The following is a 26498-nucleotide window of genomic DNA, read 5'->3' as shown; positions in this document are numbered from 1 at the left end:
GGTTGCTGTCCACTCAGATGATGATCGCTTTGATTCCGGAGTGAAGTGATGAATCCATGTTTCATCCATTGTCAAATATCGAGGCGAAAATGCCGGTTTGTTATGTTTAAACATGGTCATACACTATTCAGAATCATCAACACATTCTCGTTTTTGGTCGAGAGTGAGCGAACGCCGCACCCACTTTGAACAGAGCTTTCTCATAGTCAAATGCTCATGCAATATAAAGCCAACACGTTCAATTCAAAACTTCACTTTTCGATAATTCAAAACGATTTTATGATTTTTTTTATGTTTTCTTTTGTTACCGTCTTATTTGGACGTACACTGCGTTCAGCATCATGTTTGAGGTTAGCAAACAAACGTTTTAGTGTTGTTTCTGATGGAGCGGAGTGTCCATAACACTTTTCAAGTCAAGGTATTTTTTCCCATCAAGAAGCAGTGTGAAATTAGAACACGAAATTGTTTTTATTTTTGAAAATAACAAAAGTAACGTCACTCTTAGCACAATAACTCACAAACTAATGAATAGAATATCATGAAATTTTAATAGCTGTCTTCTAAAGGTTAGTATTAACTGAAAAGGTTGACTGCAATAAAACTAGCGCCATTTATGTGTTCGGGCCGGGACATTTCAGCCCACGTGTTACGCTAAAAAAGGGAGCCCTTTTATCCCGAATCCAAAAATATCGGCATCGCTTCACTCGTATTTGCCTCTACTTTACTAAAGTTTTTAGCAAATAGCTACTTCCACATACAAGATGAACAATGCTTTTGTGCAGCAATGTACTAGCTTGCAACATCCACTTTTTTTCTCGCTAACTTTGCAAATTTTGCAGCAAAACACTAACGTAAACGCGTAGGTGGGATATATTTGAACCCCAGACCAACTTCATACGGTCATAACTCAGCCGGTTAAATGAAATAAATATAATTCACCAGTCTAAACGAATGACTAAACATCAGATTAAATATTCGTAAAGATTGTTTAGGGCTATAGTAAACCGTAACCAAATCACGGAGGTTTAAGGTAACACTCGCGAAAGCATTCCAGGATTAAATCTGAATCCACATAGTTTGTAAATAGCTGTTTGATGGTTTATATTAATTAAAGCAGCAGCAGCTTTCCTAAATAAATCTTCAGTATCTTAAATTAAATAAATTTTGTGTTATTTAACTGAAAAACTTTCTAAACTGTTCTTCGCATGATGCCTTTATCTCTATTTTTGTAGCAGCAGCTGGTTCGTAGTTTTTGCATTCATTTAATTGATGCCTGACTGGCTCAGGAAATCAAATGAATCTGACAGAATAAATTATCTGCCATTATATCAACATCAGCATCAAAACCATTTTCTGCATCAATGCACCTACGTAACTTCCCAGGGCACTACTCAGTACCAGCTTGTATCTAGTCAAACATTTTCATATGCCAAAGGTTGAAATCACAGTAAAGCTCGATTGAGAAGGAGAGGGTAAAAGATACTTCCTGAGGATATTCACTACAGAAAAATAATCGAAATAATTTTATTACTCTAACAAGTACCCTTCAATCAACATTATATTAGCTTATCATAAATAAATTCTCAGCACATACATTCATATATACAGAAAAAAAAACTGTTGTACGAAATTTTGTAATATTCGCCAGTAGACAAATGAATGAAAATTTTACCCTTAATTGCACGGGGAGTCAAACGGAAATCAACACAGGAGCAGAATTCAGTCAGCGTGTGAATATGCATATATTACAGGGTCCGGCACTCGAAGTGTAACCAATTAAAAAGGTCATAAATTCAGTTTGGAAAATTACTTTTACTTAATTCAAAGTACAAAATGTGTAAAAATAATACAAAATTCAGAATCAATTCACTTTTGCTCGATATGACCACCTTTTGCCTTGACTATGGCCTTGAGACGGTCAAAAAACGAATCGCAAGCTGCCCGAATGTGACTTGCCGGTATTTTGGCCCACTCGCAGACAATAACTTTTTTCAGCGCCTCGAGACTGGTGTATCTTTTAGTTCGGACTTTGCTCTCCAAAATGGCCCAAAGAGAATAATCCATTGGATTCGCATCTGGTGAATTCGAGAGCCATTGTGTGGACGTGATGAAGTTCGGAACGTTGTTTTTCAGCCATTCTTGATTCACTCGAGCTTTGTGAGACGGTGCCGAGTCCTGCTGAAACGCCCATGGTCTGCCACCGAAATGTTTGTCTGCCCACGGCTTCAAAGCAACCTCCAGAATACTTTCCCGATAATATGTCGAAATTACCTTGACGCCAGGCTCGATGAAAACGATTGGAGAGCGCCCATCTGCGGTTACAGCGGCCCAAACCATTACCTGTTGCGGGTGCTGCCTCCTGGTGGCCAATCGATGACTCAAATTCTCGTATGAACGGTCGGTCAAGTAAACCCTATCGTTTTGAGAGTTTACGACTTACTCAATTGGAAAAAATTTCTCGTCAGAAAATACAATGTTCGGAAATTTACTGCTTTCGGCCAAACGAAGCAACTCCTTCGCTCTCTCAAGTCTAAATTGTTGCTGCTTCGGTGTGAGATCATGCGCCTTTTGGATCTTGTAAGGCTTGACCTTCAGATCATTTTTCAGTATGCGGCGGATGCTCCGGTCGGATATTTTCAGTTCTTTTGCCATTTGATTGGCACTTCGTCGAGGATTTCGTTCAAGTCGCTTCTTCACTTTTTGAACCATCTCACGTGACGTTGCAGTCTTTTGATGACCACCTCCATGACGTTTTGCGACGCTACCAGTATTATTGTAACGAGTTATGGTGCGATAAACAAAAACTTTATTCACTTTAAGGTGTTTGAGCTCACGAACAATCGCTGGTTGTGATTTTCCATCTAAATATAAAGCAATCACACTATTACGTTTTAAATCCATCACTGATTTTTTTTTCGCGTTCACTTTTGGCAAAATGCTTTCTTGCGCTTGTAAACAATACAACTCCGAACTGTCATTTAGCAAATTTCTAGATAGCTGATGCCCGTGCGTCAGCTGCGCGAGCGGTCTGAAGTTGGTTACACTTCGAGTGCCGGACCCTGTATTTCTTTGAAATAGGCCAGTAAGTGTCACATACTATCGTTCAAACATTGGATAAACAAAACAACAAAATAACCTCACATATCATTCTCAACCGGAGAAATAAAGTGAGATCAACTGGTAGGGTGAATGAAGTTTTTGAGTGCGAAATTGAATCACAGGAGATCAACTAAAATGTGAACTTAACCGACCGTGCACAGTCAGATCAAATACCAAGTTCTTTTCTAACTGGGAGTCTATTGTGTATCATAACATCCACAGTAGTTCAGTTGGCAGAGCGATTTCCCCAGATTTGAGGAGGTTGCGGACGGATTTGTAACTGTCCCTGAAAGCTTATGACGCCAGTTTTGGGATTTCATTATTTTCATTTTATCAGCCATAATTTCAGATCATCTTTTCGTTGGGTAATGGAGAAAAGTTCGGCATTAGGCGTGTTTTGGGATTTGGTTCGTAAAAAAAGTTTACGTTATTTGGGATTTACTTCGTAGAAAAAGTTTTGTGTAATGAATGTGGAAACCGCGCATCATATGACTATTTTCGGAACGGATGTGAAGAGTAAGTGCACGAAAATAATGTTTGGGTTCGTTTCAAAATCCAAGATGGCGGCACCCGGTTAATTGAGATTGCTTAAAACTCCTAACAAAATGGGTATCATAGGAACAGAATTGATGAGTAGTTGTCGGAAAGCGATGTTTGAGGTAGTTTTAAAATTCAAGAATGCGACAACCGGTTTGTTGATATTCCTTCAAAACCCTTACAATATGGGTACTTTCGGAACGAGATTGGAAAGTATACGTCGGAAAACGATATTTGAAGTGGTTTTGAAATGCAAAACAGTGACAAACAGTTTTTGCCGTATTCCTTGAACTTGGTATTCCTTGAAAACACTATACCGGGAATCACCTCATTGAATTTTGAAACGAGCTCAAACATCGTTTATTGGTATCCAATATGTTTCAAAAATTTCTTTGTTTTAAGGGTTTTTAAGGCATATCGATAAACCGGAGGATGATACCAAACATAGTTTTGCGGCATCTGTTTATTAAATACTTTCCAAAAATACCCATATTGTAAAGGTTTTCAAGGAACGTCGATAAACCGGAAGTCGGCGACAACCTCTTCCGACATCTACCCATCAACCCCGTTCCGAAAATTCCCATATAGTAAGAGTTTTCGAGGAATATCAATCAACCGGAAGTCGCAATCTTGGATTTCCAAAATACCTCAAACATCATTTTTCGGAATCTACTCTTTAAACCCGTTTCAAAAATACCTATGTTGTAGTAGTTTCCATGAAATGCTTTCGATGTATGCCAAAACCTCTTTTTACGAAGTAGGTTCGTGAAAAAGTTATTTGGGATTTGGTTCCTAAAAAGAGTTATGTACAAAGAGGTAACGTATAAAAAGGGTTCGTAAGAATCCTAGGTGTACCAGGATTCTGAACCAGGACTCTGGAGTTGGATATCCGATAAGAATCGGAATACTGAATCTGGACATGGTTTTTGAACCAGAGATTCTGAGCCTGAGGCAGAAATCTACACTTGGTTACTGAGCATGGATTTGGATTCTTGACCTGAACCTGATTTGTTGGCTTGAGCTCTCGATGAAGGTTTCGGGTCCAAATCTGAAGCAGGATTCTGGAGCTGGATTCAGGATACCAAACAATATTTTTACTTAAAAAATTTCAAAGAGATACTGGAAATACACCGCAATCGTGAACCCGTAACTTGATTAAGATTCTGAACTTAAAACTGGATTCAGAAACAAAACTCAGAACTATGGGCCAAAATTTTGAAGCATGATGAAGGACCTGGTTTCTGGATCTGAGTTCTGGACCTACATTCTGACCTTGGATCCTGATTCTGTATTCTGAAACTGCGACAGAATTCTTTGTTTGAATTCTGAATCTGGACCTGGATTCTGTACATGGATTCTAAGCCAAGATCTGGACCTAAATTGAGTAACTAGACCTAACCTTTGAACATGAATCTGATTCTGGACCGGAATTCTCTGGATCTGAATTCTGAAACTGGACTCAGATTCTAGACCAAAATTATTGACAGAGATTTTTTTTACCTAAACCTGAATTCTGCATCTAGATTCTGGAATTTAATTTTCACCCTGGACTTGGACTTTGGTTCTGGGCCAGCATTCTGACCCTGGATCAGCTCCTGACAGAGTATATGTACCTGAAACTAGATCCTGAACTTAGACTTCACATCAATTCTGGACTTAGATTCAGGACATGGACCTGGCTTCTTGAGTGAAAATCGGCTTCCGAATTTTAGGCTTGCATTTTGGACCTGGGTTATAGACCTGAACTCCTGACAGGAATACATAGATTTTCGTTTGTTTTGGACATAAGCTCTGATCCCAAGCCTAGATTCTGGGTCTGAATTCCTGACAGAAATTTTTGGTCTGAACCTAAATTCTGAAATGGGGAGCAGGTTTCTGTGTCTGAATTCCGATCACAAATCTGAATTCTGGATCTGACCCCATGATTCTGAACAAGATTTTGAACTCGAACTCTGAAAATCATTCTGACCTGATTTTTTTTCTGTATTTTGTATGAATTGAATCTGGAATATAGACATGATATGAATTTCCAATGAAACATTGAAACTATTTACACTCATTTTTATTTAACCAATTCTTGGTCGAAAAAGCACTTAAATTTTCATCTTCTTACTTTTGTTTTCTTTCTTACCCATTTCAAAAGAATTGAATGATGCACTAATCACATAATTTTTGCAACTGATAGATTGGAATGGAATTGCTTTTCTCAATGATATATTACCACATGTCAATATAAATTTGTCATGAATACATTTTACTCAGGGCCTTTCTCAGAATTTTTTTTTAAGTATCGAAGCCCACTATTTGCGACTCATTACCCGCCTGTTGACAATTTTGAATTTACTACCCACTGAAAATGAGCTAATGCTCACTAGTGGGCTGTAGAGACCAGTTTGGGAATCACTGCGATGATATCCGTCTCTCTTTGATGGCACTGATTGAATCGTGTGAAGAATTGCTAGTGAGCGTTCTTTGATACAATAAAAGCCATCTTTGATCTGAATACAAATATGGTATGAAAATTTTCCAATTTATTTTTAAAAATTCGAAAAAACATTTGCCACTTTCACGAAAAATTGGGACCCCTATCTGTTTTACTCCGTCTTACCCTCCATAGGCGGACGATAAACATCATTAAAAAGCTCCTGCGCTCCTGATGCAGGCGTGAATACAAACAAAATTCCTCATCGTTCCACTTTCAGGTACTCATTTCTGAAGTGTACTTATTCCAAGGCCAATATACTACAGGAATGATTTCCAGAAGCGAGGGATCCATTTTGTGACGCCCGTCGGCAATCAGGACACCTACTCGGGACGAAATATGCACGGGAAAATCCCTTGCCTAGTCCAATAGCGAAAAATGTGGGTGTCGGTGTCGGGAAAAATACAGCGTATGGATCACGGAAAATATCTCAGCACAAGACCTCGCAAGTGAAGATAACACATTACGGTTAAAATAATGAATGCTCCGCAGCGATGAACGGTCGTCCTACAGGTAGATTGTCAACCTAAACGCTCGATTTTAAAGTATAAAGAGCGTTAATTAAGACGATGAAAAGGTTACGGTTTTTGAAATGAAGTACGTGTTAAACTTAGATGAATTGTTATTCAGAAGAGCTTGGACTGGACTGATATGATGGCAAGACTCTCTTGGGTTCATTGGATGCTTAAAGATGCCGTGAAACTTATTTTCCTTTTGTTTATAGAATTTTTGGAAACATTCCCTATTAAAAATTCTACACTGGAAAAAAAACTACCACCTGCTAATTAATTAAACAAAACAGGGAACCGTTTATATCAGAAAGCAATGAAAGAACATTTCAAGCACTCACAGATTGCAGCAATAGTCTGGAAGCTCATTAAACTGCCCAAAACTGACAGTGTTTTGCTTGATTTATCGTTAATGAAAAATTCCTTCGCCGATGTTTGTTTCATCATGATGTTTCATGCTTTTATTCTTCATTCTTCCCGTTTCAGGTTAGACCCTGGCAACCGGCAGCAGCACAAAGCCGAACTCAAGACAAGGAGGCACATTCCTCAAGAGAGGAAATTATTTCGCCGGTAGCCTACTTACAGGGACAACACTCAGTCGGGCTCGGTAAATCGTTTCGGCACAATCAGCGTGGTTCCATCAGTGGCATCTAAATAACTGTTGGGTTGGGAAGAAAAACCATCTTGCCACAGTCATTGGTGGAGGGAATTAATGGGAAGAAAAATTATTTCATTTTGATGGTCATTTAATATGACAAGTGGAAGATAAGAAGAAAATAGCCAATGGTGAAATGTTAAAAGAAGGATCCTCAAGGAGATTTCCGTGTTGAGAACTTGTACAAACGTTTGTGCAAAAGTGTGAGATTGTGCATATAAACGGTTTTATTGAACCTTGAAGGCTTACTCCTCCGTAGTTCGGTATTAATTTGTGTGAAAAGCAAACCAGGAATATTGATATTCGTGAGAGGTTTACAGAGAAAATTTATTGTATTTGTTGGGTAGGCCAAAAATGTTTGGTTCCAAACTACGATCATGGATGGAAAATCATATTGTGCGACCGAGAAAAAAAGGAAATAAGAACAAAAACGGCAACAGCACGTAAGTAACTTCTATCATATTTAGATATAGCTCTCACTGATACAGTAGATGGACGTTGTAAGTTTGGTATAAATAATTTTGTTTGTTTTATTGCAATCAACGGATTTTCTCAGTCTAAAAAATGAGGTACTGACTAGACTGAGAAAAGCCGTTCATTACAATAAATGAAACAATACAAAACCAGTCGTTAAAGGACTTATACGTAATTTTGATTGTCAAGTTTCAAAATTTATACGAGCCCCTGGGCTAATGAGCAAGTTGATTATGATACCCAACTTATAAAAGTTGTTTATGATACCCAAGCTTATAAAAGTTGTGATTATAATTCTAAGCAGTCCATTTTTTAAGTACAGGGTGCTCCATCTTTTATGTCGGTATGTAAACATTGAATAACTTTGAGAAAAAAATTGCTTACAATTTTTTTTCGACTAGTTTTTGAAAACAATATGAATTAAGTGACGACCTTTTTTAGCAATCACAAAATGACTCCATCTCATCAATAGTCAAAAGCTAGACAAAAGTTTGAGGCTGGTTATCGTAAACCGTGCTTTTCAGAAAACCCCACAAAAAGAAGTAAGGAAGGGTGGGTGGCCAGTCAATGTTGCCTGTTTTTGATTCCGATATGCACGTTGAGTTAACTTTAAGTGTAAAGTGTCACTATTTCAGCGTGTTGTTTCGGGGTGGACCGATCCATGGCAAAAAAAATTCTGAATTGACGATTCCAAAACATATCTGATGCAATCGCTCGGTTGGTAAATGTGAAAGTTACTCAGCGTTTACATACCGACATATAAAATGGAGCACCCTGTAATTATCTACACTTGAAAGTTCACGACACGCGACCGAACGAACTTCTAAGCTGCTTCTAGAATACATTGTTCAACTGCTATGCAACGAGAAAATTCACGCGCAACTTATTTGTAAAGCTATGTTCATTTTGAATCCGGAATAATAAAATTATCTGTATCTCGGTGACAGATTAACGTCCAAATAAGAGTAATACATCAAAACAAAGGTAATTCAAAGTACTTTAAGAAAAAAAAATCAATACAAATCATTTCTCTTCGTTTCTAATGAAAATTCGTCTTGTCTTCTTGATTTCTTCCATCAAACGCTGCACACCTTCGGAGTCAACTTCCTTGGTACATTTGTTCCACATTTTAGTCATCTGAGTCGCGTCCCTAACCGCAGTTGAGTGGATTTATGTTTTTATCGATTTATCGTTATTATCGCGGTACCACTGGATGACTTCCCGACTGTAGTGGCAACTCATCAAATCTTGTCAAAACTTCAAGGGACCTTTATGGGTTTTAATGAAAGGTAGAGTGCGGTATTTAAGGCATTCTTCCCTGAGGCATTCTTCCTTGTTCATCGTCTTATTCGTCACGAACGCTTTTGTCGTTGCTCCGCAGCTGCATGTCCCTTGCCGAATAGACAGTTTTTTGGAAAATTTGTCCATAAAAGCAAACTTAAACTTCGCAGGAACATAATATACAATTATAAATAAGTACAAGTCTAATGATCCTATCCGGTTAGTTGTCATAGTGAATAAAGCGACCCTAGAAGTTATGTGGCATTCAATCTACTTTGAAAAGATTACTAATTTGTTGTCACAAACAACAATTTATAATAACGAAATAAATGTTGAAATTCGACATTCAAAAACATTTTATTATTTATAGTGTAAAACAATGACAACTAAAAAGTAAGGTTGCCTAGAAAATGTAAAATGTGCGAGAATCAACGAAAATAGTCTGATTGACATTTTTGAAATGGTTAACAATTTATCAAGTCAATATTTTAACTGAAAAATTTTAAAGGTTCAAGCACATAAAGAAATACTGAAAATTACACGACATATAAAACAACAGTTACATGGAATAGACGTCAGTTGAACGTCAGTTTGATTGAAAACTAAATTAGATTGCATTGATTTTTCAATGAATAGGACTGTATCTTTCATTTAGCGCTTAGTTTAAATTATATTGAAACATAAATAATTGTAAAGTATCCGGAATCAGAACTAATTGGCTCAAGTGGCACGTTCTCCTAGTTATTGGGAGAATTGTGTCTTGCAGTGGCTTTTCTTCATTTTTCCGATGGGAAAGGAAAGATTAAGGGAACATGGAAAGGAAATGTAAAGCGGGCGAGTTGGGAAAAGTGCACAGAATAAAAAGAGTTCTGCATTCACGAAAGGATGCTGAAAGATCTGCAGGTACCAAAATGCACATTTAATAAAACCTCCAATCCCCGAGATTACTTAGAGATTTTACAGAAGCAACACAACACTCACTTCCTCGAAGAATGCAGAACGATTCACAATATGTATGAGCAGAAATGAATTTGGCACCCGTATCCAAATAATAAACCAAATCCAAGACAAAATCCTAAATAAGCCAAACAATCGGCTAAAGCTTTTTTAGGTCAATACAGAAAAGATTTATTCACTCCAGGAGGATCGATGAACCCCTCTGATTATAGCTCCTTAGCACATTGGGTGAGAAAAGATAAAATATCCTTCAATTTTAGCTTTCCATACACAGATTCAACTTTTCATGGTGAACCAAAAACCCGGATAAGTAGTTGCGTAAGTACGCTGAATACTAGCCATGTGATAGTTGAGCTTGCAATATACAGTCAGAGTTCTGACAAGAATACTGTAATGATACTTGGAAAAAGTGCAATATACATTTTGACATTTTAAGATTCAAATATAGTAAAAATGCTGTTGTCTGAGCGCAAGTTTGCAAAATACGCCAGCAATTGTCATGTTTGGATACAACCCAAGAACGACTCCTGTGCTTTATCCAATTTGTTAACAGTGATAAAGCTGAATCTTTCATTCGTGGAACCATCTCTAGTCAACTAGTCCAAGATAGTTGATGAATGGCAATTTGCAGATACAGATGAAAATGCAATAGTTACTTTATCCCGCATTTGAAACTCAGATACTTGAGTGAATTACGTAGCCATCTAATTAAGCCTTATCAAAAACTATTTGCTTTGCAGAACCAACAAACGACCCGTAGGATATCACATTTCACTTGGCAGCGTGATGAACACTATAAGCAATTAAGTATTTTCTTTGTTTCAATTATAAAGGTTTTAACTTTAAGGTCATTCACCTCTTCGGGCCAGAAAAGCTCTCTGACCCTATGTGCGGGGTTGGGGATCGAAACCAGTTGGGTTACGTAAAAGCCATCGACAAACCCATCACGCTATACTCGTCCCCAATTAAGTATTGTATGAGAGCAAATAAATAGAAATGAATTTACTATTGATGGCTTCAGCTTAACTGGAACTCATATAATATGAAGAATATAAAGTCATCGCTCAGCGAAGACCGGTTATACGGCAAGTATACCGAAAAATTTTATTATTTTCGGTCTATGCCTTCAATTCGTCAGTCCAACTTTGACACGGATTTTGACATTTTCACATGTAAGCTCCCGTTTTAGTGACCTTTTACGACGTGAAACTACACTCCAAAAAAAATTTAATTTTACAGGTGACTTAATCCCTCATACGATGTAATTCATAAAGACCTAATTTGTCAAATGATGGAAGATTTTATTTGTAATGTCTTAATGTTAGATGAGCTTGAATTTTACTGGTTTCACTGTAACTTGCGTTCTGTTAGCAGGGGCGACTGTATGAATTTAAATGCACCTTTTACAAGCCATGTAGATGCATGCTTCTGTGGCTCAGTCGATTAACAGGCGTACTTGCGATCCAATGATTCTCGGTTCAAGTCGCGGCGGTTGCTATCAGTATTCTTTTTTATTTCGACGAATTTCATGCATGTAATACATTGATGAAATCCAAAACATAGAATTAATATCAGTCAATGTTGAAACGACGCCACTGAAGAGATCGGACAATCATTCTTTGGGTTCTGCTAGAGTGAATCTGTGTATAATATCCTTTCATAGGTCCATAACTACACATTTAAAAAAATCCCTGTGATTTTACATCTTATTAGATGCACATAAAAAGAGCGACGCAGTTCACGCAAAATTATGTCGAAGAACATTTAATATTGTGTCTAAAACTCCATACATGAAATTCATGGAAATAAAAAAAAAAAAGAATTCTGAGAGCCACCGTCGCGACTTGAACCGAGAATCATTGGATCGCAAGTACGTCTGTTAATCGACTGAGCCACAGAAGCATCCATCTGCTTGGCTGGTAAAAGATGCATTCAAATTCATACAGTCGCACCTGCTAGCAGAACGAAAGTTACAGTCAAAACCAGTAAAATTCAAGCTCATCTAACATTAAGTCATTACAAATAAAATTTTTTGTCATTTGACAAATTAGGTCACATAAATGGAGCGTCGCAGTTCACGCAAAATTACGTCGAAGAACATTTAATATTGTGTCTAAAACTCCATACATGAAATTCATGGAAATCAAAAAAAAGAATTCTGAGAGCCACCGTCGCGACTTGAACCGAGAATCATTGGATCGCATGTACGTCTGTTAATCGACTGAGCCGCAGAAGCATACATTTGCATGGTTGGTAAAAGGTGCATTTAAATTCATACAGTCGCACCTGTCAGCAGAACGCAAGTTACAGTCGAAACCAGTGAAATTCAAGCTAATCTAACATTAAGTCAATACAAATGAAATTTTCCGTCATTTGACGAATTAGGTCTTTATGAATTACATCGTATGAGAATTTAAGTCACCTGTATTATTCAAATTTTTTTGGTGTGTACACTCAATAACATAACATAATAATTTACGCTTGATTTAAATTCAAGCATGCCGTAATTTCTTCGTTGATGACACAATATTACATCTATTAACTTGTAAACATAATTTTTGTGTCTGTATCGATGTAAACTTCAGCTAAATGAACTGTGAAGTTAATGATATATACTACCTTACATGCTTTGAATTGTAAATTTAAGTGAATTACGATGCTCCTTTTATGTGCATCTATAAAGACGTAAATTTACACGGTTTATTTTTCTAAGTGTGTATGTATGTAAGAAATTTGAAAACTGATTCGCTCTTCTACGAAAAGAAAATTTATTTTAAGACCACAGCTAGAAAAAATCGTGTTCATGTCAGACATATTTTCAAGTGCTGAACTTGGGTAAGTTTGACACATATTTAAATCATTCCTGTAATTCTCTTATTTTACGGATAAGGTGCTTAAGAATTGAGTCATATGTGGATTTGTGTTATCTGAAAATTTCTGTTAAGTTGAACAAATCAATATTATAAATATTTCTAGAAACCAACCATAATCACAATTTCAATTGGAACGGTGGTGAGTTTCACGTATTGTCCATTGTATAACCCACTTTACAACACATAGATTCCCTCAAGATGACATTACTGAGACGTATGATGTTGAAATCAAATCAATCATTAAGAAACTTCAAAATATGAATACTCCTGGCAATAGTGGAATTTTTATTATTCTTTTTTTAACATCTTGTAGATGTTGACTTGAGATTCTTTGCTATTTTTTTTATAGAAATGTTAGTCTACTTCTCTATCAGATGGAAAAACATTTAAGTGACCCTATTCGAACCAGATCGAAAAACCCAGCCGAAATGACAAGATGCTAAATGGTATAGTGACAGGGTGCTAAATCATGTCAGAATAGCAATAGAGTATCACGGTTGGGTACAATTGCTTCTTTAAATATTCTTCACGATATTTTTTTTTTTGTTTACCGTTCTGATAGTGATGAAGCTTTGGCTTGCTCGACCAAAGCTGCAGATTGCCTGCCGAACAACAATTTTTTTTGAAACTGCCATTTACTGCCCTTAAATTCTCCTCTACGCCGTTCTGTTGCGTCCGAGTCTTAGCCCTCACATTCTATTTATCATTACGGTTCGGTACAGTTTTTACCACGAAACAAAAGTGGGACACATTTTTATTTTTCTAGTCACAGTACGTCCCGATAGATCTGGTCTCTTCTGCAATATTTTCTTTATCTTCGCACCCTTCTGGTGATTCCTGAGGTCCATTTTCGTTCCGCTCCCATACTATCGAAAGATTTAAGCTCGTTTAAACAGTGCTTGCATGCAGAGATGGCATTTCACTCGAGTGATACACCAGGACGTAGGTTTCAAGTATACACTGCGGATACATTTGCTACGCTCCACACAAAGAGGAAAGCGCACTTCTTCTCATTGTCCAGACAGACAAACTTTGAGTGCGTGCTTGTGTTGGAAGAAGCTGGTGCGAGAGAATAACATTCTAAATACACCCAAGTGATCACTGGCGCGTGACGGTGAGCGAACACTTCTGTGAACTTCAATTAATAGAGAGTATATCTATGATTATTCAATTAATAGAGAGTATATCAATTAATAGAGAGACCTTTCTATGAAATATTTGCAATGAAAACCGAAAATTTAACGATAAATTGTTTTATTTTGCTGATTTTGCGTGTCCCACGCTTCTTCTACGCAAACCATACACCAGAGTGCTCACCGGCGTGTACACCTCTGTGAAAGTATCTGCATCCACCTCAGAGAATTTATTAGCTCTGCTCTAGCACTTTGTTGCGATTCAGTGGAGGAGGTAAAAGGAAATAAACAAACGCACTCATGATCAGTGCAGTAAAACTTCATTCAATTCAATTGAAACTGAATGTGGAACACATTGACGATCTCTCCACTGCAGTAAACTTCACTCTCTGACACACACAATGTTTGCTGACGGCCCGAACGAGTAGCATTCAGTTTATTACTCGTTTCTCTTCAATCGAGGCTCAGTTTAACCACCGTCAGTTGAACTCTTGAAGTAACAAAATATCTCTTTCAATAGTGTGAGAGCGGCCTTCAAATGAGGTTTATGTAAACATTCGAATTGGTTCAAGATAATAGATGAAAGACTAATCAGATAGCTAAAATATCAATCACAGAATACACATAAATTAATTGTTTCCTCCTTCAGTTTTCATTTTTAATACTTTACTCCATTTATAATTCTATTCGTTCGAATCTGCTTACTACCAAGAGCGAAGACAATGAAGCAGCTATACTACTTGGCACTTGAAACTGAGCAAGCAAAACTTCAAATGACTAGGTACGATTATTCAACTGACGATGAATTCCGGGAGCTTCACTTGAAAATGGCAGCAAAAGTCAAATGAATTAGTAGGGATACGCTGACGGTCAGCGGCCATAAATTTCATTTTCATCTTATATTATTCGATTGAAAATGAAACTTTACCGCACTGCTCATGATGCGTGCACACTTTATACAACAGTGGTTTATATGTGTGAAAGAGAAGAGCTCTCGTTGAAGTTGTCAGTGCGAGGGGAGAAATTTTGCTTGCTCTTCGTCACACAGAGGAGATAGACATCTCTGCTTGCATGAGAACCAAGCTTGTTTGCAAGTTTTCTTACTGACAGATCCAAATTTTCATTGCGACCACACACAGTTGCTTTTCTCACTTGGTCTTCTTTGGACGCAATCTTCGATCTTAAGGCTTGTAGTATGACTAAAAATTGATTCGATATATTGAACAGATATTTCATTAGTATTCGAATTATTTCACGCGTTGATGAAGTATTTTCAGAGGTATACGTATTTAGAGGTGTCCAGATTTGTCGTGAACAACCCTTAGTGTGACTTCCGTTGGGTACTAATAAAAAGCTGAACCGAGGTCTCCATATCGTAAGTTGTTTTATGAGACCTATTTCACAAATTGTAGATTCGAGTCCTGTTTCCAGGATATACAACATTTTTCAAGATGAATGGATTGGGATTCGAAGTAGAACGTCTGAAAAAAATTTGAAAATAAAAGCTCACATATGAAATATGAAACAACGTACACTAAAGTACACCGTTATCAAGACCAGTTATGGGTACTCCAAATTAAACCTTCTCCACCTTTACCCAAAACTGTATCGCAAAACATTTAACTATTTCGATTGTCGCCGACCGATCACTTTTCATTAGAATTGACATCGCGTCTAATTTCAGCCGTGAATTAAACGTGACTATCATTCAACACTGAACCTTCAGTTGCCGCTAAAACAGTTATACAAAGGTCACTTTCGGCTGAATGTAAAGTTGGACCTCGCTGCTCCAGCAGGATGCCACCGTTTCATTTTCACAACCGTACAACCGCTGCCACTGTTGCGGGCCTGGAAATGTATGATAGCACATTTGAATGTGCCTGACAGGCGAATTTAATATTCATGAATATCTGCTAATGCAATTTGGACGACGCCGGCTAACTAAATTACTGCTTTTTGTTTTATGCCAGTCATCGCGGTACAACTCACAGCTGTAGTAGAAGCTAACATTGAATGATTGTACGACGACGAATAAATTTCTCGGCTCACATGCATGTTCGGCTGGTCGGCACGGCCGTAGGGCAAATTCATTGAAGTATACGAAAATGGCTGTCTTTTCATGATTTTATGCTGCACGGGAACTCGAGCAAACTAACTGGCAACGAGGAAGCTTATGACAAGTTGCCTTAGAAGAATGTCGTAGAGCTGATTATGTATCCCACAAGATCTCGCAAATTGCATTTGCTTGTTTGAGCTACGATTAGTGAAACATTCGTAGCATCAGAAAGTAGAAATATTTCACAGGCATCATATGCGAAGGAGAATCTCGTTGCGTTATTTTGCTTCACACATACATCAAATACAGATAGCATCGTAGCAACTGAATTGAATTGGAAAACTTCTGCAATTTGTCAAAGTAAAACAGAAAAAAAAATTCTATTAGTTTTATGTTCAAAAAACTTCACAACACAAAGCACAAAGCCTTGGCAACCAATGAACGAAACAATCGTCTGAAAAGAAAATTATTACGAAACGAAAAATACCCCCATTCCGATTTATAGTACAAATCACCGTGCGTTTCCATCTGAATTCCTGAAAAGAAAACGATTGGTGTTTCAACTTCTGAAACAAAGCGCAAAAGTCTGTACAAGTAGCAGAAAAAGTTATATGTCATATAGCTGCAACTGACGTTCTAGTTTTGGAACAGCTTATGACACAACGAAAAAAATTAGGATTGATTTATTATTTTGTGTGGATTCCCTTACTATTATAAAAAATTATTTTCTCTTGCAAGTGACAACTGGTGCAGCATTGCTACAAACTGAAATTTGGAGATTAGTTCAATACACAGAAAAACTTTTTACCAATTGTATATTAGTTTCCGAGTATAATTTAATAGTAAGTTTTCTCGGCTGGCACTCCAAATGTGTACTCTGATACCTTTCATGTTCTAATTTGTAGGATTTTCTCAGAAAAGTGGAAAAAATCTACAAATAATTGAAGCTTTCACATAAAATGACGCACGAGGTTATCTTCGAGGCATGCTTTTGAGGAGCAATTCAACGTATTTCAACGTAGAGAACGCCAAAGCTTTCGAATCTTAAAAAATAGTTGCTAAAAATTGTTAACAGATTTCCATCAAAGTTTACTCTTCTCAATCAAACATTTTCGATAGGGTTTGCTTCGGATCATTGGAAGAGCGAGTTCAAGATTGTCCAAGTTTAAAGTTTTTTTGTAACTTTTTTTCCTTGAAAGTTCCTATCTGAACGATTGGTAAGAAACGTAATTACATATTTTGCAACAAAATTTCATCCAATTAAATTTTTAAATCATTTCTTTCAGTGTCATTTGAGTCTGAATTGTATTCGAATATATGACTGACTTAGTAAAAATTAATTCTGGTTTGATGTACGGGGGAAGTGACTGTGTAAGTTGAAATAAGCATACAAACTCAAATCGTAGTTCTTTCGAAATCAATCTTTTTTACACCGTTTGTGCTTTTAGTGTAGAGTAGCTGTTCCCGTTTTCTATCATTTTCTATGTTTCAATCCACTTGACGAAAAATATTTGTTGTCGTTTGTGAGTTAACAGTTTGTTATGAATTTTTTTATTGTGAAAACTGTGACTAATCATGTATGCTAATCTAATAGTTGCCCTGAAGATGAAGGGATATTCCTTGGAAACTTGGAAAATAGCTGTAAAATTGTTACCGTTAAAGACACCACATGGCACAAGCAGTAAAGCTGCTTCATATAAGTTGTTCTACAGTTTGCTAAAGTGAGAAAAAGTCTATTTCCACACATTCCGAAAATAACTCTTGGATCAGTCTAATGATAAGTAAATAACAACAATTTTTTTCCTGACCGATGCATTCTGATAGCGCGTTTTTAACTATTTTTAAGTTATTGGCTAAACTAGTTTAAAGAACGTGCTTAATGCGATGATACCTTTTTTTATCAATCAGCATGTGTTTTTCGCGTGAATATTCTTCGTTGTGTTTAGTTTTCATGAAATTATTTTAATGATCAAATGATCAAAATGTTGGAACTGCAATACAAAAAAAGCAAAGCCTTGGGTATTACATTCCTGTAGTGGAATTTGACCTTCTGTTTCAACAGACTTCGCAGCCGATTCAGAGTGTACAGAACACCATTGCATGGCTGGGTGCTACGATTCTACTGACACTACGGATCCTTCCAGGTCGGGGCTCGAACATACGACAGCTGGTTTGTAAGCCCAGTGCCCCATGCATTGAACCGCCATCCCGGGACTGCAAGACGAATAGAAGATAGAAATCGTATAAAACCTTACAAATATTCCATTCAATCTAAACACGTGACAATCGATAAAGGCTTCCATGAGATGTAGAAGTAAGTTACTCTTAAAAGTTTTTGTCATTATTTATGGTACTTCCAGAAATGGTATTCAAAGACCAGCATAACCCAAAATAGTTCGTATATCCACGAATTAGTATGACCAATAAATTGAAATAGTTTTAAGCCGTCATCTTCAACAAGGATTTGATTTTTAAAGGCTCATCATCCTGTGATTTCGAAATTGGAAGTTGTAAACGGATAAAATTCACCAATTTTGTATGGGATTATTAGTTTATTTTAATTTAAACTTTTGTTTTATAAATTCGTTCTGGCCATCTTTTAGTTTCCCTATTCTGGATACTATCGGAAACGAAATTCAGAAATCGGTGTGGTCAAAGTCAGTTAAATTCGCCTAATTGTTAACCTTTTCATTAGATTCCAAATTTTTGCAAATTAAGGTAGCCCTCTTAGAAACATAGTGGTGCGTTCCACATAAATTTTTTGAGTACCTTCCGAGATCGAAAACCGAATACCGGAAAAATCGAAACAAATTTATTAGGTTATCGATTCTCAAAATCTGTGAACCCGATAAACTCGATAAATTTATGTGAAATTTTTGCACTAACCAAGCTGTATCTCCAGAGCCGGGAGTCGGATCTGATTAAAAAACAAGCAGTTTTTTGGGACTATACGATGAAAAAAAAAATCATCTGTATCTCCGCGCAGACTAATCAGAAGTGAACAAATGAACGCAGCATAGTTAGAGTAGTAGTTTTTATAGACCCCAACGTTCCTGTTTGATTTTTTTTAATATTTTAAATTTTTAGTGGTTCTTCAAAGTGAAAACTACGATTTTTCACAAAAAAATCCGCCATTTTTTAGCTGTTAAACGAAAAGGCAAACGTTGGGGTCTGGTTTTTTATATGGAGAAAATGTGTGCAAAATTTGAAAAAATGGTGCAGTAGTTTTGGAGTAACGATAAACACGGACTTTCAAAACCTGCTTTCGAGAAAAATCCGTTTCAAGTTTTTTGTCTATAAAATCAATGGAAACAATTTAACGCTCAAGGGAGCCCGTAGGGTCTAACATATTTGAAAAATCATATTTTTCCTTCTGTATTTTGTTATAATGAAACATTTCAAGAATGTTTTGTCAAGTTTTTATGTCAATCGATGCAGAAATCTTGGACCTGTGGCCGAGCTCTTACTTTTTCGAAGTATGCGATAGGCATAGATAAAGGCTCATAACTTGCTGAGTTTTGTTCCGATGGGCTTGAAAATTTCACAGAATATTCTTCAAATGTTTTACTATAAGAAAAATTAAATTAAAAAAAATGATTTTTCAAAAGTGTTAGACCCTACCCGCCCCTTAATACATTTTATTTAATTTACTAGATAAATGATATTGTTTTATTATATACATCATCCTGTTGTTCCGGAACTAGAAGTCGGATCCAAATGAAACTCAGAAACCTTATATGGTAGCATAGGACTGTTCATATGAGTCTACAATAAGTTAGTAGAAATCAGTTGAGCCATCTCCGAGAAAAATAATGAAAATATTTTTCACACAGAAATTTGCTTCGACGGACTTCTTCGAATGGTATAAGGGTGTAAAAAGTTGTCTTCTTCCAGCTATTATTGCTACAAGAATTATAAATCGGCCGGAGGGTCGAGTGTCATATACCAATCGATTCAGTTTGACGAACTGAGCAAATGTCCGTGTGTGTGTTGTCAAAGAAGAGGTCGAGATCTCCGAGATGGCTGAACCGAATTTGATCAAACTAGTCGCAAATGAAAGGTATCCCCGTCACTCTGAATGCTATTGAATATTTTTGAGATCGAATGTTTACTTTTTGAGTTATACAAAGTTTTATGTCAAAATTGACAATATCTGTCACAATTGTCCTTGAAAACAGAATATGTTTTTAGACTTAGATTCCGCACGGTAATAGCTATCAAACAAGCCATACTGTGGACTGAATCTTTTTTCATGACTTTTTGTCTTGGAACTATTTTAGCATGGTTCATTTTTGGCAACATAATCGTTCGAATATGACATGTAAACATGATGATGGCAGCATTTTCAAGTTGAAAGTAATTCCATAATTATATTTATTTAAACTACCTACAAAAAAATAAATGCTTTCACTCAATTTTCTTGGAGATGGTTGAACCGTTTCCTACAAACTCAGATTCATATAAAAAGTTATATACCCCCAAACAAGGTTCCTGAATTACGTTTGTATCCAACTTCTGATTGCGGAACCACAATATGATATGTGAAACGAAATTAAAATAATGCAACTCATTTTTTCTCAGAGATGGCTGAACCGATCTAAGATTCAAACATAATCTAAATACCATCTAAGATTCAAATGAAAAGTCTTAAGATCTTATAAAACATCTTGCTCTTTAGTGAGATCCGACTTCCGGTTTAGGAGATACAGGGTGATTAGTATAAAAATGTCTATTTCACATAAAATAATCAGGTTTATCGGGTTTGCAGATTTGGATAGTCGATAACCAAATAAACTTATTTCAGTTTTAGTGGTATTCAGTTTTCGATTCGGCAGGTATTCAAAAATTTATTTCGCTCTTCGATTTCTCAAAGATGTCTACACTGATTTTCAAACATTTTGAATCAAATGTAAACTATACAGCTTCTCATGTGAATTTAACTGACTTCGGCTACACCGATTTTCGAATTCCGGTTCCAGTATCGAACCGTTTCTCAAAGCTCAATCGTTTTCTCAAACAAAGGCCCAATCGAATTTCAAAAACAAAAATTCAAATTTTACAAAATTAATGAGTTTTATCCTATTCTGACTTCCGATTCTGGCATTACAGGGTGATGAGTTTATTAAAGTCAAACCGATATAGAAGATTACCCAAAATCCCAAAAAAGCTTCAAAGTTGGACTCAAAATTATTGCAATGCATTCATCATATTAATGTATGGCTACACGAATCCTTCTAGGTTATGCTGGTTCCTGAATACCGGTTCTAGAAGTACCGTAGATAACCGTAAACTCTAAAGTGGCATCTCATGGAATGTTCAATCGATTGTCACACGTTTAAATTAAAATTCTATCCTATTTACAGTTTCGACATTACACGGTTATGTCGGAATGACTAAAATCTCAAACTGCATCTTAAAACGATGGCCATTAAAATAATGTCATGAGAACTAAAACACCGAAGAATATTCATGCAAAAAACAGATGTGAATTGATAAAAAAAAAGGTATCATCTCACTGCTAGGTGGATTAAGCACGTTTTTACATTGAAAAATGCAACCAATTTTTTTAATAGCTTTAGTCGAAAAATCACAAGTACTACATGTACGTTAATGCCGTGGTGGCCAAGTACAGCGAAATACCATTCTCGTATGCAGGGTAGTTTAATTAGTAAAATAATTCCCTCGATTAGAAGTTTACTACAGGTTCGAGTCCCCGTCTCAGCGGTAACATTTTCGCGGTTTTTATTACACAATTGCATTCGCATGTCAATTTTTCGATCTGTTTTGCTTACCAGCGTGGAAAGTCCACTACAAACCCTACATGAGAACTAAAACACCGAAGAATATTCATGCAAAAAACAGATGTGAATTGATAAAAAAAAAGGTATCATCTCACTGCTAGGTGGATTAAGCACGTTTTTACATTGAAAAATGCAACCAATTTTTTTAATAGCTTTAGTCGAAAAATCACAAGTACTACATGTACGTTAATGCCGTGGTGGCCAAGTACAGCGAAATACCATTCTCGTATGCAGGGTAGTTCAATTAGTAAAATAATTCCCTCGATTAGAAGTTTACTACAGGTTCGAGTCCCCGTCTCAGCGGTAACATTTTCGCGGTTTTTATTACACAATTGCATTCGCATGTCAATTTTTCGATCTGTTTTCCCGTTAGATACTGATCATATTTAAAACTAGCTCAAGACAACTCTACGTCTTATAAAAGACTAAAACATAAATCGTCGACGATTTTGTTAGTTGATGGACAAACGAGTTGACTATAGCTATTCTAGCTCCGAAATTTCAATCCAGGAAGTACCAGGAATGTTGGTAAACATTCCTAAACGAATACCACTTAGATTTCTCAAGGAAGGTTCAACTGATTCAAATAAAAGGTCGGATAATTTCCTAAAATCTTACGACTATATGAAAACTGAGATCTTTTTGTTGATGGGTACGGATCCATACTATATCCGTTCTGGGCTCGGTATCCGGAAAAACCGGAAGTAATGGTAAAACATTCCTGATTGGAACTTTCATACCATTGGAACCAATACACAACTATAGAAGGATTAAAAGATAGTTTTCTTGAAATAGTTGAAAAAGATCTGAGGTCCATGTCACTGAAACGGAAAGCCAAAACCCTTCGTAAGCGGTTAAAAATGTTAAAATTGAAAGCATTGAAAAAATGATTCCTGAAAATCAATTACTGCATAAAATTAGGCTGCTATTGCGTATTCCCATCAGAACACGTTATCATAATTTCGTTGATTATCACTACACAAAATTGGGTACTATATTTCACGGCGAAGCGAGGCAACGAACGTTCGAAAATTCGACAAATTGCTTGCCTGCTTCTGGTAAGCGATGGTGGCTTTAAGGTTCAGCTTCATTTCCATCATGCCCATTTTCAGTTCTATTTTCCCTCGTTTACAAAACGGGTTTTACTCAACAGCACAGCATACAGCTATTTATGGCTGAACACTGAGAGAAAAGCAGGCGAATTGTGCAATGCTACAATTGAGGCGTATCTTCCGGCAGGTGCTTGTTTGGTTGGGAAAATGAAAAATGACGATTTTTGGTATCATGATGCCACGGGCGAGTTAGCGTTGTTTTAGGATTTTATGCAGTATGAGAAGCACGTCTGAGCGAATTGTTGAAATGCTGAATAGCGTTGGATTGACATCAGATTTTTCGTCGGACGATTAATAATTCATGATCGTGATGATGATTCCAGACTCGAGCAATCAGAAACGACAACAGATTTTCGATATCATCGATGAATATGCGATACAGACGAAGCCTCGGACTGATTTCGAACAATCAATATTGTTTTCAAGTTTCCGCCATAATCAGTTGAGAAAACAGACGATAAAGTGAAATTTCGAACGTGATTTTTTTGCTGATGCGCTATTCACTGCAAAGTTTATTGCCAACAGACGGCGAGTTTGCAGCTGCACACAATGATATCCGCGTTGTGTTGGGCACTGACTCCAGGAGGAATATGTGACATTATTTGTCCGGAGGATAAAGAGAAGAGTAAACAATGTAAAATGTCATAGACAGCATTGTTCTCGAAACTTGATGACGTATCTTCGCTAGAATGATTCCCCATTTGAATCGAAGCCGAGCTTTGTTTCGTGATTTGCGAACGAGGCTCGTTCTAAATGTTTTATTTTTGTTTCAAAATTAGTGGCAGAGTCAAGATATGTTTTCAATATGGATTTTCTTCAGCTACAGTAGTGGTAATGAAAAGCAGTCCTAGAACTTCGATTTTTTTGAGAAATATCCGTACAATAACATAACGCTTCCGAAACTGTTATCCGTAAAACATACATTCAGTGATTCTAAGCAACGGAGTTCGCAAATAAACTTTTCCACAGTAAAACTTGTTTGTAAACATAAACAACGGTAAACTTAAGGCTATCGAATGTGAGTCGTTTCGTTCCCGATATTTCGAGGAGAAATGCACACAAAGATGTAGTTCGTCGACGAAACGATTCTAACAATTTATTTTTTGACTTTTTCATCAGCTACAATTGAATGAAAAATGAAGGAGAATGATAATCCAATTGGGATTCAAAGAGCGGAGCATTTTCAACTCACGAAGTGCGATCAATACGATAAATTGTTTGATTGACGGCTATTTTCAAATCAGCCATTGTCGAATTATGGATTGGTAATACAAATGTCAATCAAGAGTAAAATACGAATTCTTATCATTTAAAAAAATCCTTACATGGTTCGCTATAGGCGATTATAAGCCAATATACTTGGTTTCTTCTAGTTGTTGTACGATAAATGCTGGAGATGGAGTGTTCATTACTCTAATTGATATTGGTTAGAGTAGCACAAACCAATCTCCAGCATAAACGTACAGCAACTATAAATCTATCCAGACTTCTGCAAGAAGGTAAAGCTTCTATAGCTTTGGTTTAAGAACCATATTTCCAAAAGGGAAAATTCTACATTGGAAAATTGTTAAACCCAGTCTTTGTAGCCTTCAACAAGAACGGTATGACTAATCCACGTGAAATGCCTCGAGCATGCATACTTGCAAATAGTGCTCTCGATGTTTCTCTCATATTGCAGCTCACTACTCGGGATATTTGTGCTGTCACAGTTGGTATGACTATTGATGGCATAGACAGGAAATATGTCTATTGTTCGGCATATTTACCGCATAACCAACCTTCGCCAAGCGATGACTTCAAAAAGGTTGTATCATACTGCTGCAAGAGTGATTTACCGCTTGTAATCGGCAGTTACATAAATGCTCACCATATACGTTTGGGCAGCACAGATATAAATTCGAGAGGCTCTGATATGATGGAATTTGTGAGCAGTACAAACCTGCACATAGTCAATGCAGGAAATCGTCCAACTTTTGCGAGATCTGGAAGAGAGGAGGTTTTGGACGTAACTCTCGGCACTGATAGAATTGCGCATGAGTTGGTAAATTGGCTCGTCTCCGGTGAGCTCGAACCTTCGTTGTCTGATCATAAGTAGATTTTCTTTGATCATTCAAACGTTAAATTTGATATTATCACATATCGTAATCCCAAATCTACAAACTGGGACCTATTTGAAGAGGGCTTGGCGACTAGATTTTACGGGTACCAACCAACAATTGAAACCCCAATTGATTTAAAAAATGTTGTCGAGACAAATTCACTCATAGTTGCAGCATATGAAGAGACTTGTCCACTTCGGATTGTGCGAGCTACTAGAGGAACTCCTTGGTGGAATGTTGAACTTGCTAGACTAAGGAAACTATGCAGAAGAGCTTGGAACCACCGACGCAGAGATGGGTCGGGGGCATTCGTGTCGACTCGAAGGGCTTACAAAAATGCTCTTCGATCGTCTGAGCGAAGTGGTTGGAAAAGCCTCTGCACAAATGTCTCTAGTTTCAACGAGGCTAGCAGATTAAATAAGTTACTTTCGAAGTCTAAGGACTTTAATGTCAGTTTCTTAAGAACTTCAGATGGTGAACACTTGTCTGATGAAGGTGATGTACTTCACTATCTTTTTAACACTCACTTTCCAGAATGTATGGAGCCACCATCGACAGCTCTTCCCGAGACTTTTTCAGGTAGTTACGATTCTTGGGCCCTTGCTCGAAGCGTTGTGACGGATGAATCGGTCAAATGGGCAGTTGAGAGTTTTGCTCCGTACAAGTCTCCTGGAAAGGATGGAGTTTTCCCAGTGTTACTGCAGAAAGGGTATGAACATTTCAAACATGTTTTGAAGAAAATACTTACTTTTAGTCTTGCGACAGGATATATTCCAAGAGCTTGGCAGGAAATAATTATCAAATTTATTCCCAAAGGCGGTCGGACACTTATGAGGAAGCGAAGAGTTTCAGGCCTATCAGTCTAAGCTCATTTCTTCTTAAAACAGTGGAACGCATAGTAGATCACTATATCAGGAATGTTAGCTTGGGCGTGCATCCGCTACATGGAATGCAACATGCTTACCAGCGTGGAAAGTCCACTACAACCCTGTTACATGATGTTGTGTACAACATTGAAAAAGCTTTCTCACAAAAGTAATCTTGCTTGGGAGTTTTCCTAGATATTGAAGGTGCCTTTGATAACGTGTCTTTCAATTCAATTCTGGAAGCAGCCCGTGGTCATGGCATACCTTCAAGTATCACAAATTGGATACACGCAATGCTTAGCAATCGACTTCTTTGATCATCGCTTCGGCAAGCAGAGATTAGAAAGCTGAGTGTCTGTGGGTGTCCTCAAGGTGGTGTACTATCCCCACTTTTATGGAACCTAGTCGCTGATGGTTTGTTAAGGAAAATCAATAACCTTGGATTTCCGACTTATGGTTTCGCCGACGATTACCATATATTGCTGACCGGTATAAGCATTAACACTCTCTTTGATTTAATGTAGCAAGCCCTGCGATCTGTTGAACAATGGTGTTGCCAGGTTG

General features: G+C 37.1%; 1 protein-coding gene across 6 annotated transcripts in view; it reads left to right on the top strand.

Annotated features, from left to right (window-relative positions):
• The window catches only part of LOC131438930 (homeobox protein 5), a 260066-nt gene that overhangs the window by 157440 nt on the left and 76128 nt on the right, over nt 1-26498 (top strand). For 3 of the 6 annotated variants that reach the window (XM_058609330.1, XM_058609331.1, XM_058609333.1), the window contains one exon: nt 7114-7725. In XM_058609330.1, coding sequence (XP_058465313.1) covers nt 7637-7725 — 89 coding nt within the window. In that variant the 5' untranslated portion in view covers nt 7114-7636. The remainder of the gene's footprint in view (nt 1-7113; nt 7726-26498) is intronic. The other 3 variants (XM_058609335.1, XM_058609332.1, XM_058609334.1) reach the window with 2 other exon arrangements.

The sequence above is a fragment of the Malaya genurostris genome, chromosome 3 (assembly GCF_030247185.1).
Source record: "Malaya genurostris strain Urasoe2022 chromosome 3, Malgen_1.1, whole genome shotgun sequence".
NCBI classification, from domain to species: Eukaryota; Metazoa; Arthropoda; class Insecta; order Diptera; family Culicidae; genus Malaya; species Malaya genurostris.
This window is presented reverse-complemented; position numbering and strand designations above follow the sequence as displayed.